Genomic DNA, 18,441 nt, shown 5'->3' with positions numbered 1-18,441 from the left:
CTAAAAAAGAAATAGAACCTATGATTTAATTAGCTAAAAATGTTAGGTATGAAAATGACAATATTTATTTTTAAATCAAATTAATATAAAAGATGAAATATATTATATGAGAAATATGAAGAAGATATGAAAATCATTCAAAAGAGAGAAAAAAGAAATAGAAAATCATTAGATAGAAAATCATTAGATTGTTTAATTAGATAAGAACTTTAAACATAATTAACAAACAAGGGTAGATTTGGTAGATAAGATAAGGTAATTGAAGTAATTCTATTGATTCTTATCAGAATTAAATATTCAGTTAGGATTCTTGTGCTGAAAAAAATACACACAAGTTCAGCATTACTTAATAAGTTCAACAAATGGATTTTCATTTATCAAACACTCAAAACATCTGAATATATGAAAAAATTTAGATTCAGCACTTTTTTATGTTATCAAATAGACCCTAGGTATCATTCCAATATTTCTATAAAAAAATGGTACAAGTGTCATTTCGGATAAGAATATCATATTTTTTTCTTAGACAATTGGTCAATACTCAACAAATTATGATGTAATCCAGGATTATAGAAAACATCAGAAATAAAATCAGTAGACCTATTTTTCAGGCTCATAGGAATTTTTTCCTTGCCACACACTAATAAAATAGTATTATTCCCAAATTTAATTTCACCACGGACATATTTATCAAATTCAACAAATAATTCTTTCTTACTAGACATATGGTTACGGCAGCCTTATCCAAAGACCATTTACTTTTATCAATCATATTAACAACATTGCAGACGAATAATAAAGTTTCAAATTTTTTTATTATTATCTTGTACCTGATTGTAAGCAACATTAGTTTGAAATTTTCTATTTATATTTTCTTCAAGTCTACATTCAAATTGTCTATAATCCAAATTTTCACAATTATAACATTGAATTCTCTGTCCAAAATTATTTTGATTAAAATTATTTTCTCTACTAAAATTACTGCCCATCTGTCAAAATTACCACCTTTGCCTCTACCAGGACAACCTCTAAAATTAAAATTATTATCTTTACAACGTCTAGGATTTGATGCATCTCCTCTGCTTCTATTATTGTTGTCGTGACGACCTCTGTTATTATAACCACCTCTGTTCCTCTGACTGGATTCTTACTCTCTGGTATCATTATTGCCTCTCAAATTCAACTGTGTCTGCAACACCTTCTCTACTATGTTCTTCTTCGGGATATCTTTCAACTTTCCATTAATTTTTTGTTCATGCAGAATTAATGGTCCATGCAAATCTTCAATACTCAAATCCTCCAAATCCTTCATTTCTTGGATCACAGTTATCACATGATCAAATTTCATTGATAGAGTATTGAGAATTTTCTCCACAAATGTTCTATCAGGAAGGTCATACTGATTGAGTTTCATCTCATTTTTTATATTTGACAAACAAGAAAAATATGATTCAATAGATTCCAACTTCTCCAACGTCACAAGTTCAAATTTTCTCTTCAACATCATCAAATTATTTTGTTGGATCTTGTCAATCCCTTTGTATGTTTTCTCCAATATATCCTGATAGATTGCAATTTTGCTATTTTATTTTGTAATTAATTCCCCCTATTACCTTAGCAAATGTGGATTAATTGTCAGATTTTATTTACTTTTGGTATTTGTGATTATTACAGGGAGTTGGAACAAAATGTGGCGAAACTGTGCAAATTTTTCACTCCAATTGCTGTTTGCGTAGTCGCGTCAAGTTAAGGCTGAACGTGTCCAGAAAATGCGGGAAAGACGCGTGGCACCGACTGCCAATTGGAAGTGTAACGTGGGACCGCAAACATTCCATTAGTTGCTCGATTGATTTGAATTGACAAAGGAAGCTTAGTACAAATAGGAGATGTGCCAATTAGGAGATCTCCTAATTTGTTGGCCGTGGCAAAAGAGGAAATAGAAGTCAACAAAGACTAGGAGTCTTCCTTTATTATTCCTCTTAGTAGCCGCATGAGAGGAGACAATTATGTAGATAGGAAGATTCGACAGACCATTTTTCATTATTTTTAGCTTTAAACTTTTTCGTCTTATTGATTGTTCTCTATTCCACCGAATTGAATCATCTTAATTGCGAAACGATGTACGCGGAAATAACTTCTGCAAATCTGCGTGAGATTGATTCACCAGGGATGAACTAAATCTCCTTTTCTAGTCAACGAACAATGGAGACTTTGGTTCATCTAAAAATTATGAGATCAAATTAATTTTATTTATTCCTCTTATTTACTGGTATTTGCATGTTCTCTGTTTGTAGTGTTTGTGGTTGTTTTGTTAATTGAATATCTTGGGCCCGGACGTTGAATTAATTTAGCAACCTGATGTCAATTAGAGTGTTAAATCTGTAATTGTTTAATTGCTCTAAAATAGTGATTGGGGTTTGTGTCAGGAGAATATGCAGACTAATCTAAAATAACCCTGTTAGTGTCTTACTTGGTTAGAATGAGACTCCTCTAATACGTAAGGCAATTGGGGGAATTAAGCCTTACGGGCGTACCTAAGGTTATTACTTAATTAGAGTAATGATTGACTGGCGTACCTCAGTCATCGACACCATAGTTATTAAACCCGACTCGGCCCGGCGGTTCGACCGGTCAACCCGGCGAACCGGCCACTAAACCGGGCCGGTTCTTCAATTGGATCGTTTCTGCATATGAACCGTTGACTTTTCAACGGACCGGCGGTTCAACCGGATTAAACCGAAAACCTGGCCGGTTTTGTGGGCAGACCGGATTTGAGGAAAAAATGTTTGTCCAAACCTTTGCTTGGATTCGAACTTCAGACCTTCAATATTGTTTGTGCGTAGCTCACCACCAGGCCACTTTGTCACTTGTTCATTAATGGCCATTCTTATGCTATATGAATGTTTTGTTAATTTCATCTTTATTTTTTTAAACTCTCCAAAACAAATGTATTTGGAATCTTTTAATAAAACTTATGACCCTTATATTCTATAAATTATAAAATAGATTTCAAAAATAACATATTACATAATTTATTTTAAAGACAAATATTGTTTTTTAAATATTTTTTTGCATTTAAAATTTGTAAATAACCTAGATAATTACAATAAACATCTACACTTGAAGTTTGGTGGATTACTAATTAAATTTATATTTTGTTGATTCTTATATGAATTAAATATTCTATAGTAAATTAAATTAAATGAATATTTGTTATGACATTATTTATTACAATTTATCTCATATATCCTATATCAAAATTTATAAAATATAATATTTAAATATATGTAGTGACCCACTGGTTCAACCACTCACCCACCGGTTGAACCAGTGACCCGTTGACCCACCTCCTTCGCCGGTCTCCTCTCCGGGCCGAGTTTAATAACTATGATCGACACAGTAAGGAGGAGTTGACTGAGGTACGCCCGTCAATCACTACTCTAATTATTAAAACTTGACTAAGGGAATCCCTTTGTATGATTTCTCCAATATATCCCAAATCTTCTTTGCCGTATCAGTCGTAACAATTTTTTCAAAAATTAACAGGTTAATTGCCTGATGAATCTATGACAAAGCCAAACTATCTTTTACCTTATCATTCTCACTAATATCCTGAACAAGTGCAGATTCAATATATCAATGTAATTTATATGTCTTAAGATGGGTTATCATTTGTTTCTATCAAAAATTAAACTCCGCCTTTATTTTGAGTTTTTTAACAGAACGATATTGGGGTTAGAGTTTGCCATATTTTAATCTACGGTAGGTCTAATATCACTTTGATGGATCTAAATTGATAATAAATCATAAACCCACGTGAACAATCAAAGGAAAAAACGATGTAGAGGCAAAGAACTATCTCAATAAATCAAACGAAGTTGCGGCAACAACTTTTTACAAGTAAAAACAAAACAACGAGGCTACACTGGAGGACCAAAACTAGAGGCAACTTCTACTTCGTACAATGACCAGACACGAGACTTCTAACTCTACAATGACTAATATTACGGGATTTGATCACATGTGGTCAACTTTAGACTTGCCAACAAAACTAGCCAATAAACAAATGACATGTGGTCATTGAATAAAACTAACCAATCAATCATAACTTGGTTTATATTTTTACAAAAACGCATGGAAAACTTAACTAAAATCAGAAAGCATCATAAACTTGAATTCTTCAAAATCAAGCAGGCCATCTGAATTCATATCATACATGCTAATCATTCTCTTACAATCTTGGCAATTCTGCTCATCCCATAATCCTAATCTTGATAGTACACTTTGAAGTTCTTCACATGAGATGAATCCATCATCATTCAAATCAAATACCTTGAAAGCCTTGACTAGATCACCACCATCGTTCAAGTCATCACTGGCTTCATCACCTCCCTTCTTTTGCTTCTCGATGACAATATCATAGAAGAAGAAAAAATCAATAGAATCAAGGCATTTCCCGCTGCCCATCAAGACTTGAAGGTCATCAATACTGGTCTGGAAGCCAATTTTCTCGAGAAGCCATTTCAGCTGATCGATGCTTATCAGTCCAGCACCATTTTTGTCAAGCTTCTGAAAAATTCTCTGTAAATCATTGGCACTCAGACAAGACATGCTGGTGCCAAGTGCCAAGAAGACATTCGTGCTGGGGATCAAGCAATTGTGGGGGGAGGAAAAGAAATGCCTTTCATTTGCTGTGAGCTGTCGACTTGAGGAGAATTTTCATCAAAAAAAAAAAAATTGTCTCTCAAATATATTAAAATGTGTTCATAGATTTTAGCACGTGCCAGCTCTAAATGCTGACAGGTATGGGCAGATCATTGTTCTTAAAGACTTTAAATTAAATCACATACTGAACGTTGAAGCAATTAATATGTCGGTAAGTTTTCCATTATTTGTTGCCTTAGTCAATGTCATGACAGCAAATTGTTTGGTTTTTTGCCTTATGATGAAGAATGAGAGCAAGGCCACCTTGGCTTTATTTTGGGCTGGAATCAAATTAGATGTAGAAAAAAAATTAGTTCCCGAAATTAGATCAATTTAAAGTTTTGGTGAAATTTAAAAACCTAAATATTTTATTTGAATTGTAAGAACTGCGTCAAAATTACACATTCATTGAGAATTTGAAATAACTCTTTATTTCTTTTTCCCTTTCTATGAATTAGGAAGTGCAGTTGATTCTAATCTGACCCCAAGCTAATCTTGTCTCAGAGTGACATCCAATGTGCTGATACAATTTCTATAGTTCTTACTGTGTCGTTGGTTGCTGGCATCAGGTATGGTTATTAAAAACAAGACGACTTTCAATTTGCAATTTTATCAACATTCTCCTTTACCACAAATTAAAGGGATATAAAAAGGCTGGATCATGAAGAAGACAAAACGTACAACAATAAAAAGATAAAGAAAAACTTCCGTAGAGATATCACATATGGTGACAAGAATGAAAAAAAATACTTGTACATACATCAATTCACCTGGCAAAAACCTTACTTTAGGCTGCGTTTAGAGATGTATTCCTGATATAAAAGCTTTTGATCACACCCTCGCTAAGAGTAGACAGTAAAACATGAAAATACAAAGAAGCCGCTTAAATCCAATCAGATGAACCCAAGTTGAGAACACTGACCGAACAATAGAGAGTAATTTGTACAAGAAGCGAGCTGAGAACAATCTCATCTTGGTTGAAGTATAGCTTGCTTGCCTAAATAAAGCAAATTAAAGAGAAAGTAGAAACCTGTGTACAGAAAATTGGAGTTAAGGCTTCAATTCAAACTTTCCGGGTTCTCCAAATGATTTCTCCAACTGCTCAATTTTGTTGAATTTGAAACCCCTTATCCTTACTTCTTCAGGCACAGAAGTATCTTTATGATTCACTTTCTCAATGATCCAACCCTTGTTTCGGACAGAACCACTGACTTTAACCTGTTCATAAAGGGCAACAAAATATTAGTTAATCCAGTAAATTCTTGGAGTAGTATACTTATTTATGGTAGTTTGTCTTTAGCTTCCATGTTCGTTGTTGAAGTTAAATCATACCTCTGCTCCATCGACAGCATCAACAAGAAGAGCTCCATCCAAGGAGAGATCCTCAAGGAAAATATCACGCCCCTTGATAGCTATCGTAGACCTATCTGTAACAGTATTGTTTCCGCTCACTTTACTTTTAACTTCTGCAAATGTGATTGCCCACCGTGGCTTCCATACGATACGAGGCCAAACTTCCACCTCTTGTTCGTTGAATGTGTCCAAAACTGGGTCACCTACTTTAACACCAGCCTGTCCAAGAACACAAGACATTTAAATTATCATCCGCAAGATCTGCACAAGGTAGAAGAAATTTCTCTACCGTCACCTATTCTCATATATAATGATTAACCTGACTAATGATTCGTTTGCAATAACAATGTCTAAAGGCTTCCAGCAAGGAAATTAGTAATGCTTTAGAGACAATGACATCCAATAACCAAATCCTGAAGTTGTATTATGAAGTCTCTTTGACCTTTTCAGCTTGTCTTATTCACAGGTAATGCTTAATACAAATATAGTCAATAAGTTGAGACAAAACAGGATTAATGATTCCATGATCCAATTGACAGCTTAGAGTGCCACTTCACTGTAGAAATAAAATTTGTGCAAGTGTCCTCTAGTTTGGTAAGCGCAGCCCCTACAAGCATCCGTAACTATTATGGCCTCCAAACCTTGTAAAAGCGAATGAAAACCCCCCAAAAGTCAACTGTTATCCACTTTCAGCTGAACACGCGTTAATCCTAAACACACTCCCCCCTCTCTGTTGTTAAAAATTTTTAAAAAAAATACCCATTTTATTATGCATGAAATATAACAACAGAATATCAAATTTGAAGTTTCTGAAGAACAATTAATACCTTTCTTAGGATGAGGCTATTTGCCCGATATATGGCCATCTCTCCTGAAGTAGCACTATGGTATGGATTTCCTTTGGGGACCTTCCAGTGAAAAGATGAATACATTAAGATATTAAACTGAGACTCAGGTAAACAAAAAAGAAATGCGTTGCCAGAAAGAAGCAATTGTGAGAGTGACTGATTGGTAATAAAATAACACTTAGTTACAAGTACTGCACATTAATTATGAAAAGATTTCTTCAACCTTGCATAGCCCTGCTACCAAAAAAACTTTCAGTAGCTTCAAGTGATGAACTAATATCCTTCCAAAATTACTCATTCTGACTAGTTTAGCATCATTAAGCCACATTAGTGAGAATAAGAGCACCAAACATGTAATTTATCAGTTAATCATCATTCCGTAGTGGGCATTAAAACCACCTAACTGTATCTAAACTAGTTATTCTTGTGATATCAGCAACTTGTCCAGGACAAACAATAGAAAAAACGCAAAGCCATCTGGCTTGTCAACAATTAACGTATCAAACAACTTAGCAAAAACCTCAAATAAAGGCAACTGATGCAAATTAAAACCACCTAACTGTATCTAAACTAGTTATTCTTGTGATATCAGCAACTTTTCCAGTACAAACAATAGAAAAATGCAAAGCCATCTGTCTTGTCAGCAATTAACGTATCAAATAACTTAGCAAAAACCTCAAATAAAGGCAACTGATGCAAATTATCATTCTGCACCAACTTAAATCCCTAAAGTTGGGTGAAATATTTTAAGAACAAAAACTAGCATTGACTTTTTATCCTCCATGCATTGCCAATTTTCAATTACTAAATTTTCCCACTTCCACAAAATTGAATCAACCTTTTGTGCATGTCTTCACCACCTCCACAGTGCCAACCTATAACAAGCTACCATGCAACCTTTTCCTACTTATCGATTTCTTAGTTTCAATCTCTGGGTACCAAAAGTCACAATTTGTTATTGAGCTGATGCATGCGTATTGATATTTGTGCTCCATAGGAAAAGATATCAAGAAACCTCATTATGCAGAAAAGTGTACAAGGACACATATATGCATTGAAACATGCAAAGATAAACAAAGATAACAACCATCAGTTTGAAATATACCAAAAAGCATGAACAGCAGATCATTATGAATAAGTGACTTAAAAATGAAGAATCCAATTCTGCATATGCAAAACCAATAAAATAATAATCCTGACATTCTACTTAATCTGCAAGCTTCTAATTGTATCCAGCATGAATATTTTTATTACCCAATAATCACTGAGAAAATTATGTACATTTCCAAGAAAAGACATGATTTCCCAGTAATCAAATCACACTATTTAATGAACATCAATTTACCATTTTTTTTTGCAGGCATGAGAATATGAAAAAATTACTTCCTAACAGAAATTGAAAGGTTCAGCATATCTGAGGATAAATTGTTGACAACTATTTGAAGGAGCAGCGGAAAACATGAAACTAAGAGCTCATCATACCTTAGCGGCATCCTCGGGATTGTTCTTTACAGGGGCATAAGCAAGCCATGCATCCATCGCCTGTGATGAATTAAAAACTTGATAAACCAACTATTATGATGATCTGAAAAATAGTAAAACCAGACATCCAAACAAGGCATCATCAGGAAAGAATTGTCATTCTGCTTACTGTAAAGCCAACCCTTGCTGAAGGAGGTAATGTCTTTGGATAATCTTGCATCATACATTCAAGCCGAGTAGATGACTTAAATGCAGTCTTGGAAGAATCTTTATATCTGAAGTGAGAAAGGTAATACTAAAATCGGTCAACAAGTAATATGGGACAAAAGCAGCCTAAAGATATCAAAGGATTGATTAATTCCATTTTTTTTAATTCCAGGTTCTTAATTGCAAAACAAGTAGAATGTTCAGAATGCTCCAGGACTGGGATCACAACCATGGAAGGGGAAAAAGAATAATTGCTCAGCACAACAGTGTTTACCTGCAAATTTGTTTACTTTGATACATCACATTGGTTGCACTAAAAAGGTCTTGGAAAAAAGCATTCTTGGGGAAAAGCTTAAGATGTCATTATTGACCAACTCTTCATCTCTTAATTAATTTTTCATGCAGAAAAGAGTAAAAGCAATTGTGATCACTTGTAAGAGACTATAGGATTAAGAGTAAAAGTTCCTTCGAATTTTTGTCAACAGCTATAATAAATTAATCATGATAATATCAAATACTCATGTATCAACGATATTGATTATTACAATATTAGAAGTAACAATAGTCATAGTAGCAACTTCACAAGATTAACAATAACAGGAGATAACATATGATACATACATTTGAAGTGCAAGTAAAACAGGTCTTACAGTTTTCAAGTAAGAATGAGGTTTCTTCTAGGAACCAAGGTTCTTTGTTTCTTAGATCTACCACTTGAACCACCCTCACCAGAAAACAGCTTAATTTCTTTAACATACGCAATAGAAATTTCTTAATGAAACATATGACATAAGAACATCTAACCTTAACACAGTTTGCTGAGAATATATTTGATAAATCTTGGTTTATCAGTGTCTATCTGTGTGTTAGACCACCCAAAATAATCCACATAATTCTAGGTAAGTTCCTCTAATTCTCTTTAAAATGTGTGCAGGAACCATCTTAAGTACTAAACCCTCTATGAACAACATCAATATCATATCTGTCGTAACAAGATGAACTAAACAAGCACAGACACTACTATGTGAAATAGACAGGAAAGACCAACATCATTAAGAAGTGCAACTCCCTGTGAAACAATTCTGTACATGAATAACTTGTCACAAAACTAAATCTTTCCATTACAGTTTGCAGCACTCATAGATATTCTCCAGTGCAATGAGTAGGATGCATCATTTTTTCAGTTTTCTCAAAAGGTGTTACAGTATAAACTGTATTCTTCTTGAAACAGAATGAGGTTAGTGTGAATAAAAATCAAAATTAAGTTCCAAGGAACAAGCATGAGGAAACCATCACTTTAAGCTAAACACTTGCAGACCTGCAAAGTAGAACAAAGCCACAAAGAAAGAATGCACTTACTTGGGGTTGACAAACTCCTTTATGGAACCTTTTGTTCTGGTAAGCTCCTCCATGTATGGGCCAAGTTCCAAAATCAACTGCAAGAGCATAAATAATAAAATCACAGAATCAGTAATCATCTTATTGCTGGAAATATATCATCCAAAGGATCATATCACATAATCAGCTTGACCATCCATCAAAAGGGTATCAAAATCTTTACATTCCATATGCTGCTAGAAAATCCTACCTTCAAAAAGCAGGCACCAGACAAGCAACTAGAAGCCCAATTCAGGTAGTTTCGAAGATCCTATAGATTACTTGAACTTTTTAACATGCAAGCAAATAGTGGAAACACAAACTAAGAAAATCTTTTCCCCCCACCTAGTAGTGCTGAAAGGGAGAAAGTCTGCATTGGCCTCAGAAAACAAGTAAAGAGATGGCACAAGTAGTGTCCTTTTTCTTGTAATGCTCAACAAAAGATAAGCTGAACACCAGCCTCAGAGATGGATGGGCAATAAGTTTCACAAACAAAGTCATCAAAAATTACCAATCCATCTAGCAAGGTAAATTGAACACCCCAAATTAGCTTGGTGCACAAGGATATAGTAAATCTCAGAAGCAATCAGTTGGTAAAGAAAGCAAAAAGTATAAATAAAAGGATAGCATGTTCATGATACAAATTGAATTTTACCAACAAAACAACTCCTGAGTTGAACATCAGTGAGAACCATCCTAAACACTTAAAACCACCAAGAAAAGGCAGATATCTCAATCACAAAATATGAGACACCTCAGTTCCCATCAAATAATACTAGTTGTAGGGAAAAACAAACGAAAATACAGAGAAAACTGCTGCAAAGGACATACTTGGTTTATATTTCCAGGAAACGGAGAATAGCCTGTTTCAGAGTTGACATCACCATCAGGATGTCCCGTTGCTCTAAGCAAAGGATCCAGCTGGTTGTATTCCACATTAATCACCATTGTCCTCCCTGAAACCAATATATCAATTTGTGAAGCACACAAGATCCAAAAGGAAAAAAGTAGGTTATTGCAGATAGTTACAGAAACATGTTCCTGATGCCAATTATCTTTGTCATAGAACATAGTTTTAACAACACAGACACAATGTACTAGAAAAGCAACAAGAAAACTACAGCGGTAGTTGTGCGTCCATGGTACTGTTTTCCAAGTTAATTACAAATAGTCGATGGCCTGGAAAAGACCTAAAAGTGTGGTAACAAATGCAAAATCAAGACACAGATTTTTTGTAATTGACTGTTGATTACGTTATTAATTAGCATACTAAATCAAGATTTATCGAGTGTAACAATTGGTATAATGTTAAAATGAACAAAGTACATGAACGTTATTTTCATGCCTATTCCCTTTAAGAGGTCACCCTACCTTCTCGTCTATCTGAAAAAATTGTCTCACACAGAGGGCATCTCATCAAACAATATAGTCAATTGTTATAATTCACCATGTTGCACTGCTATGGGGATATTTGAATACCAGCAGTTATAGATTGAAGACTTAATCCAGCAAAGCTCCTGCTTTTCTAGTCACTACAATGGAAGCTATGGAAACATAAAGGCGAAAACAAAAACAATGAAAATATCTTCTATAAATCGCAAGCTGCAGAATATTTCAGATTTTCTGATTCTGTCAATATTTTACTACAATTTATGAATGTGGATCAAGTCCATACTGCCTAAAAGATCAAAGAGACACAATCATAAACTAGGCCAATTGCCTAAGGATGTACCATACTTGAAATCAGGCTCCTAGCACTGACTGGCGAATCTTGCCCAAAATAATCTGACTATGAGTGGAAGAAATTAAGACAGCAGACAATAAAATGGGACAATTCATAATAAAGAGAAATTGCAAGTCCAATCCACTAGAGCAGAAAATGTCACTGTCATGAAGTACAACAGTGCAGAGGAATGTCATAAACATGATATGTACTTTACCATCTTTGTGAGTAAGTCTAGTAATGCCTCCAATAGCTTCTTTTGCTTTGCGAGGAACAGCAAGAGAATTAACATGGTACCCTTTAGTGGCACTAACACCCAATGAAGCTGGAATACCCTAGAAATTAAATTGAAGGGAAAATCAGCGAATTCATTTCCAAACAAATTTCTTCCATACTGAAGGCAAAATCCACAAAATGATTTTCACTAACCTTGAACAGGAGACCATTAGTATCTTGGAAAAATAAAACCCACCTTAAACCAGCATCATGCCTGAAAGATAGAAAACACAAAACATGAAAATTGCTTCTTATTTTATGAGTGTCAGAATAATATTACCAGAAAGTCTCAAAAGCTGATGCTACCCATGTAAATTATTTTGCAGAAGACCAGGTAAACTACATTCTTCAATACCAATTGACTAGACTACTTACAATCCAGATGACAAAAGACGAATCCAAAGCCAATTTTGGTAGAGATACAAAAAGTAATTTTATTTCATGCTGAAAATGGCCTTGTGATCACACCAAAATATTAAAGTTCAAATGTATATTATTGCTGATAAGTATCACCTTCTTGGACCTCAAGCATTAGTCCGCTGAAACATTAATAGTCCCAACTATGTAAAGAAATGGAGAGTTTAACAAACAGGAAAAGATTACAGGGCAAGTTCAGGGTGTGAAAACCAACCATTTATTCAGAAGGCCACTTGAATAAAGAAGTGAGTGAACATCACCATGACCATGAGGTTTTGTCTGAAAAAAGATCAGATAAGCAGAAATTTCATGATAAATCAATTGCCTGCTTGAAATTGCATCCATAATCAACTCAAAACACAGAAAAACCTACCTGTATTCTGTATTTATTGTTTGGCTCCAATGCAAGGTGGGCATCATTGTCAATCAAACAAGCAACTTTTTCCTGCCATAAATCCAGAAAAATGTTAACACTGAAATGTTAGACTATCACTCCTATATGCAATGTATAAGGGCTCACCTGCTTCAGTAGCTTCACCTGAGTTGGTTTCATCCCAAAATAAGCATTAGATTCCAAGAGATCTACTGTCCTTGAATGTGTGTCATCAGATGTCATTATAACTAGAGGAATCTCAGCAGGGCAGTTACCTAATTGCATGAGAGTGAAGAGCAAAGTCCTAATTACTTAGAAATAAATAAATCTCTTTGATATAAAAAACCATTTTCAACGGAAAGATTTTAACAAGGAAAATTCAAAAAGGACTAATCACTGGAAATTATGTAGGATCCAGAAACTACGAAAAGAAACATCAGTCAGTCTTTAAGTATCATTAAAAGCATTATCAAACTATAACAAGACCATGCTCCACAAGTTTCTTTTCCAAAACCAATCAGAGGAAAAGGAACACTAATATGAAAAACCAACACAATGATGAGAATACAAGGAAATAGACAAAAATTCACTAAAAATTGATCAGAACTTAGCGAAGAAGATTGACAGAAGTGACCTACTATGAACAGTGAAATAATATATAACAACAGTTTGTACATGACGAGGAAGACGAATAGTATATGTGATGAGGTCATTCAGACAAATATGATCTTCCGTCACATCATAAAGACAAGATTTAACAGAGATTTAAATGGAGGAAAAAATAATTTATGCAGGCTTTCTCAGATAATATTTATTAACAGATTGAGTCGAAACATGTGGTTATAATGACTTCGTACAAATTTAAATATCACTGACAAAAAATGGTTATAATGGGCAAGTTAAAGCAAACAAAGACAAGGTAATATATCATTATACAAACAGCAGCAAAAGGTGCAGGAAATGAAAAATTTCTGTCCAAAATAAGATGACTAGAGTATAAATTCCCACTCCAAAAAGCTACAAAGAAAAGCAAACCTTGAACTAGCCTACAGCTAGCATCTTGTAGAGCTAAAATTGATTCAATATAGTGCTGCAAGAAACATGTTCCGGCAACGGACTCTGAAGGAAGAGCTACCTATAAGAGGTAAAGGATGATAATTAAAAGATGTTAAACTGCCAACTATTTTCATGACAATAAAACTGTAAGAATCTAATAAAGAGCAGATCCATTTTTCTGAATCAAGCAGGAATTTATAACATCAATCTAATAAAAGACACTATTTGCTTGAATCCTTGGGAAACTAATGCATCCTGAATCTGGAATTATGCAGAGCCGAAATGCTCATAAACAGCCAGTCTACATGTTTTACCTTTATACCATTGTATCCTAGACGTTCTCCAAGGCCCCCAGCAACTAGGACAAATGCAGCCTTTCGAGCTTCCCTAACACCAGCTTCCTCATATTGAACAAAGTTGTCATCACCAAAAGTCAGAACTTCTCCAGATGGAACCTGTGGAAATATCATGTAAACTTGTTTGATCAGTCATCATCACTGCTTGTGCACAAAGGACACTCAAGAGTCCAAACTCATAAGCTCATGTAATAACCACCATCACATGAGTTGATTGTGGATTACACTAACAGATTTAGCGAATACTCTAAGCATTCTGCTGAATACGCATATATGTCATTTGGAACTACATGCTTCATAGCAACCAAAGTTTTCAACCAGGACAAAGTTGAAAGTTGAATGGTCTTGGGGTAATATATAAGATTCCAATTCCTGAAAACTACTACCACAAGTTTAAAGATTTGAATACTTTGTCCAATTGACTTGTACTTGAATCTGAACTTTCTCAACACTTAAGATCATTTATTTGCAAATCTTTCAAACTTCCAAGTAAGAAGGAAATATGCTTCTGAAAAAATTATAAGATAAAAGAATATGGAATTCAGCAGCCTTCTGAAGAACATGGAATCCACAATAGACTGTATTATTGTGTAAAGTATCACTTATTGACCTGTAATGGGATATCTGTTTTGTTTGCTCATCTGGACCATTACCCATGATATCGCAATTCGAAATATTATTCCTTAGCATATCAAGTCAAATTACATTAAGGAAAGAAAAAAAATCAAGGAGCAGTGAATACTCCACTCCATAAATCACATGAGTGTTTCACAGAAATCAAAAATTAAAACAATACTAAGCTTTATAGAGGCAGTTACCAGAATAATTATTGTAAAATAATCCTCATAACACATTGCTTCCCTGAATAACTACACACTTCAACAAAATCAAACCAAAGCTATGGCCTAGTTGCATACACCACCACCACCATCCTCCCCCCCCGAAATTTCATTGGTGGCACTTGCTCACGCTGTTCAACATGTGTGGCGAATTGTTTAAACAACATAATTTTGCCAGACTGTTCGATTATATTACATATCTGGCCTTAAAAGTTGCCGTACCCACAGCCTAATGGCCTATGAGATATGACATTGTGGGATAAAAGCAATAAAAGGGATTGAAACACTGAAATCCATAAAGTGCATCATATGCAGAAAGTTAGAGTCACTTTAAAGTAACTACCAATAGAAAATAAATTGGCATACACAACTTTCTAGAATCCAAAAGAAGAGTATCTACTTACAGAAGGTGTAAATCCATCAAATGGATTCTTTCCAGCCTTTGAATCAGCTAGAAGTTCTCTAGCAGTTCTGATGTAGGATGCCAAGCCCCCAGGATAACTTGAATTGAGTCGCTCAATCTGAAAGGAACAATTAACTCACATAAGGATCTTTGAAAGAAATAAAATCTGCACAAAAATCTTGCTGAGAAAAAAAGCTCCCAGAGGAATGTAATACAATAAAATATTCATACGGAAAGTAAAATGAAACAAGAAAATTATAATATGCCCTCCTCAAAAACTTAACAGAGGAAAATGACTGCACTAGTTCCACATACTGACGTAATTTCTCAACTATCTCAAAATCAAAAGGCAGAAGAACCATCCATTTGACACAACAGCCAAGAATTATTAGAGAGAGAGAGAGAGAGAGAGAGAGAGAGATTTAAGAATGAAAATCTTAACCTTGAACCACGAAAAATCCTGTCTTTACAGAAATAACCCGAAATATCCACTATCCTTGTATTAGTATAACAACATGCTAAGTACATGAATAAAGAAAGTGCATATACACATCCATATTATAAAACAAAACATCAGATGAACAAAAATTAGGTCCTTTCCTCTATTAATTACAATTAGATTCCAAAATTAAAAATGTAAAATCATCTAAATTTCACCAATATAACAAAAATCATATCTTTTTCCTTATTTCATACGATTGAATTCCAAAATTTAGAAACTAAAAAGCCATCCAATTTCCATTTTCAGCATATGAATTTCCTCCTCATTCAAAATATCATTCAGCATTATTCTAATTCATTAACAATCTTAACAAACCACCATTCGAACTAAAATTCGTTGAAAATCAGATTATACAACTAAATCATAAATGATATAATTAAATACCAAAGCTTATAAAATCAAAAAGACAACATTCAAATTCACCAAAAAAAAAAGAACATAAAATGAAATTACCTGGTCGAAAAAAGCACGTTTCTCATCATCCTCGACCCCTGGCTGGGGCCACTGCTCGAACAAATGACTCTGCTCCATCTCTATCAACATCTTCGCCAGCTCAACCTGTTGAGGAGAGAGAACAGACAGATTCTTCCGGAGATTTTGTGGAAAACCATCGCCATCGATGGAAAGCTTAGCCAGGCTCTCGGCTGCGGCCATGACGTAGAACGGAAATACACAGCCGGAATTTGAATCCAACGGCTTTGAGGATGTATTGACGCCGACGGAATGAGGAGCACCGGAAAAAGCTTAAAAGTCGGAACAATTGTTAAATTAATTACTATGTAATTAATGGGAACGAATGCTGGGAATCAGAGTTGGAGGAGGAGACAGAGAAAGATGCGCAGAGTGCTCTGTAGTGCGTGTTTTTGAAGGTGTATTGGTGTGTGAGAAGAATGGAAGGCTAATTATAATCAGTTGGGTTGGTCGTATGATGGGACGGTTAACCGGTAATGGAAGTGGAACTGTCCAGGACTAATTTGCTTTTTCTCAATTTCCAAAAAAAAAAAAAATTGCAAAAATGAAAAAAAAACTAGTTTCTTTTTTTTTCCTCCAATAAAAAACCATATTCATTTTATACATAATTCCTTTAGACCATATTTTGTCATTTTTAAGAGATTTAATTCCATAAAGATAATGTGTAGCACATGATAATATTTTGAATCTATCCAATTCCAAATTGGAACTAATAAGATATATTTATGCTAATAAGATAAGATTTTATGATAAGGAATTATGCTAATAAGATAAGATTTGATGTTCAAGAATAGAAAATTTTCAAATAACAAGAAGATCATCTAAACATGGTAACATTAAAAATTTTGAACAATTCCATTTATTCATATCTCAAAATCCTGTCAAATAAAAAAAAAAGAGAGAAAGAAGAAGAAAATCTTGTGAATGAATTCCTTATTAAAAAAAAAAAAAAAAGTTTTGCTAACAGAGGTTCAATGGATACTTGTCATACAGACGCATCAAAAAAATATAAAAACAGACACGTAGATTTGGTTTACTGTTGAAATATCATGCAGACATGTACAATATCAACTTTAGATCTAAGTGGACTTTTCACGTTAGAACTTATTCCATGATCATGCAACCAATTCTGAGGCAATCTTTTTTGAGCATTATTCACATGAAAGGTTCTGTGGAGAACAGGTAAAAGTTGAAGGGAGCAGCAAGAATTGGATGCCAGTTTTTGCCCCAAAAAATAAAAAAAGTACATCTGAAAAGTAGTAGTGTAGTAGTAATAATAGTTGCTTTAAAACATTCCCTTGATTTCCAATCACCAAGCGACAGCAACGAATTTTTTTTTGTTCATTCCTCTTGGGATCCTTCTGTCCATCTGTTCCTCTTTAATGCTTTTATATTACCACTGATTGGAAGAATATGCTTAGTTTACTCATTGGCATATGCCCACCTCAATTGAGTGCATTCCCGTTTGAGCTTTTTCCCCGCTAAGGTAGAACAAGTAAGTGCATTCCCGTTTGAGCTTTTTTCCAGCTAAGGTAGAACAAATAGAAGAAGGGGAGGATTGGATTAGATGGTATGGGAAAAAAGATTAAAAATGAGAGATTTTAGACTCGAAATTTTACAAGTTATATATATATATAAAGTAGAAAAGATATTAAAATTGGCACAAGTGACCATTGTAATTTCCCTTTTAAATGGCGAATACATATTTCACGGATTAAAAATTGACATTGAATTCACTTTTTTTTTTTTTGAAAAGTAGTAGAATAAGGGGGAAGGGTTGCATTAGATGATACGAGAAAAGGGATTATAAGTGAAAGGTTTTAGACTCGAAACCTTCCAATTATACTAAAAAACGGTAGAAAAGATGTTAACATTAACAGTGATGGCCATAGTAATTTCCCTCACAAATGACGAATACATGTTTCACTGATTAAAAATTGTCATTGGATTCATTTTTCTTTTTTCTTTTTTCTTTTTAATAAGCAAGAGGGTTCATTTTTAATAATAAACGAGAAGTCCTGAATCAGATCTCTTACATACAATTCCTTCCACCT

At 34.2% G+C, this 18,441-nt stretch overlaps 2 protein-coding genes across 2 annotated transcripts; both read right to left on the bottom strand.

Annotated features, from left to right (window-relative positions):
- Window positions 1–3,914: 3,914 nt before the first annotated feature.
- On the bottom strand, window positions 3,915–5,324 carry LOC113750055 (probable calcium-binding protein CML44). The gene has a single exon (XM_027293972.1). It carries the CDS (start codon window positions 4,609–4,611, stop codon window positions 4,144–4,146), a length of 468 nt encoding a protein of 155 aa, XP_027149773.1. The 5' UTR covers window positions 4,612–5,324; the 3' UTR covers window positions 3,915–4,143.
- Window positions 5,325–5,432: 108 nt separating this feature from the next.
- Window positions 5,433–16,799, bottom strand: LOC113748901 (UDP-sugar pyrophosphorylase). The gene is made up of 16 exons (XM_027292493.1): window positions 16,370–16,799; window positions 15,416–15,532; window positions 14,131–14,271; window positions 13,796–13,895; window positions 12,908–13,035; window positions 12,761–12,832; window positions 12,602–12,666; window positions 12,124–12,184; window positions 11,912–12,029; window positions 10,803–10,927; window positions 9,954–10,030; window positions 8,557–8,662; window positions 8,388–8,447; window positions 6,885–6,965; window positions 6,037–6,276; window positions 5,433–5,922 (listed from the first exon to the last, which is right to left on the bottom strand). The coding sequence occupies exons 1-16, from the start codon at window positions 16,568–16,570 to the stop codon at window positions 5,755–5,757; spliced, it is 1,860 nt and encodes a 619-aa protein (XP_027148294.1). The 5' UTR covers window positions 16,571–16,799; the 3' UTR covers window positions 5,433–5,754.
- Between the last annotated feature and the right edge of the window lie 1,642 nt (window positions 16,800–18,441).

This window comes from Coffea eugenioides, chromosome 10 (genome assembly GCF_003713205.1).
Source record: "Coffea eugenioides isolate CCC68of chromosome 10, Ceug_1.0, whole genome shotgun sequence".
NCBI lineage: Eukaryota > Viridiplantae > Streptophyta > Magnoliopsida > Gentianales > Rubiaceae > Coffea > Coffea eugenioides.
This window is presented reverse-complemented; position numbering and strand designations above follow the sequence as displayed.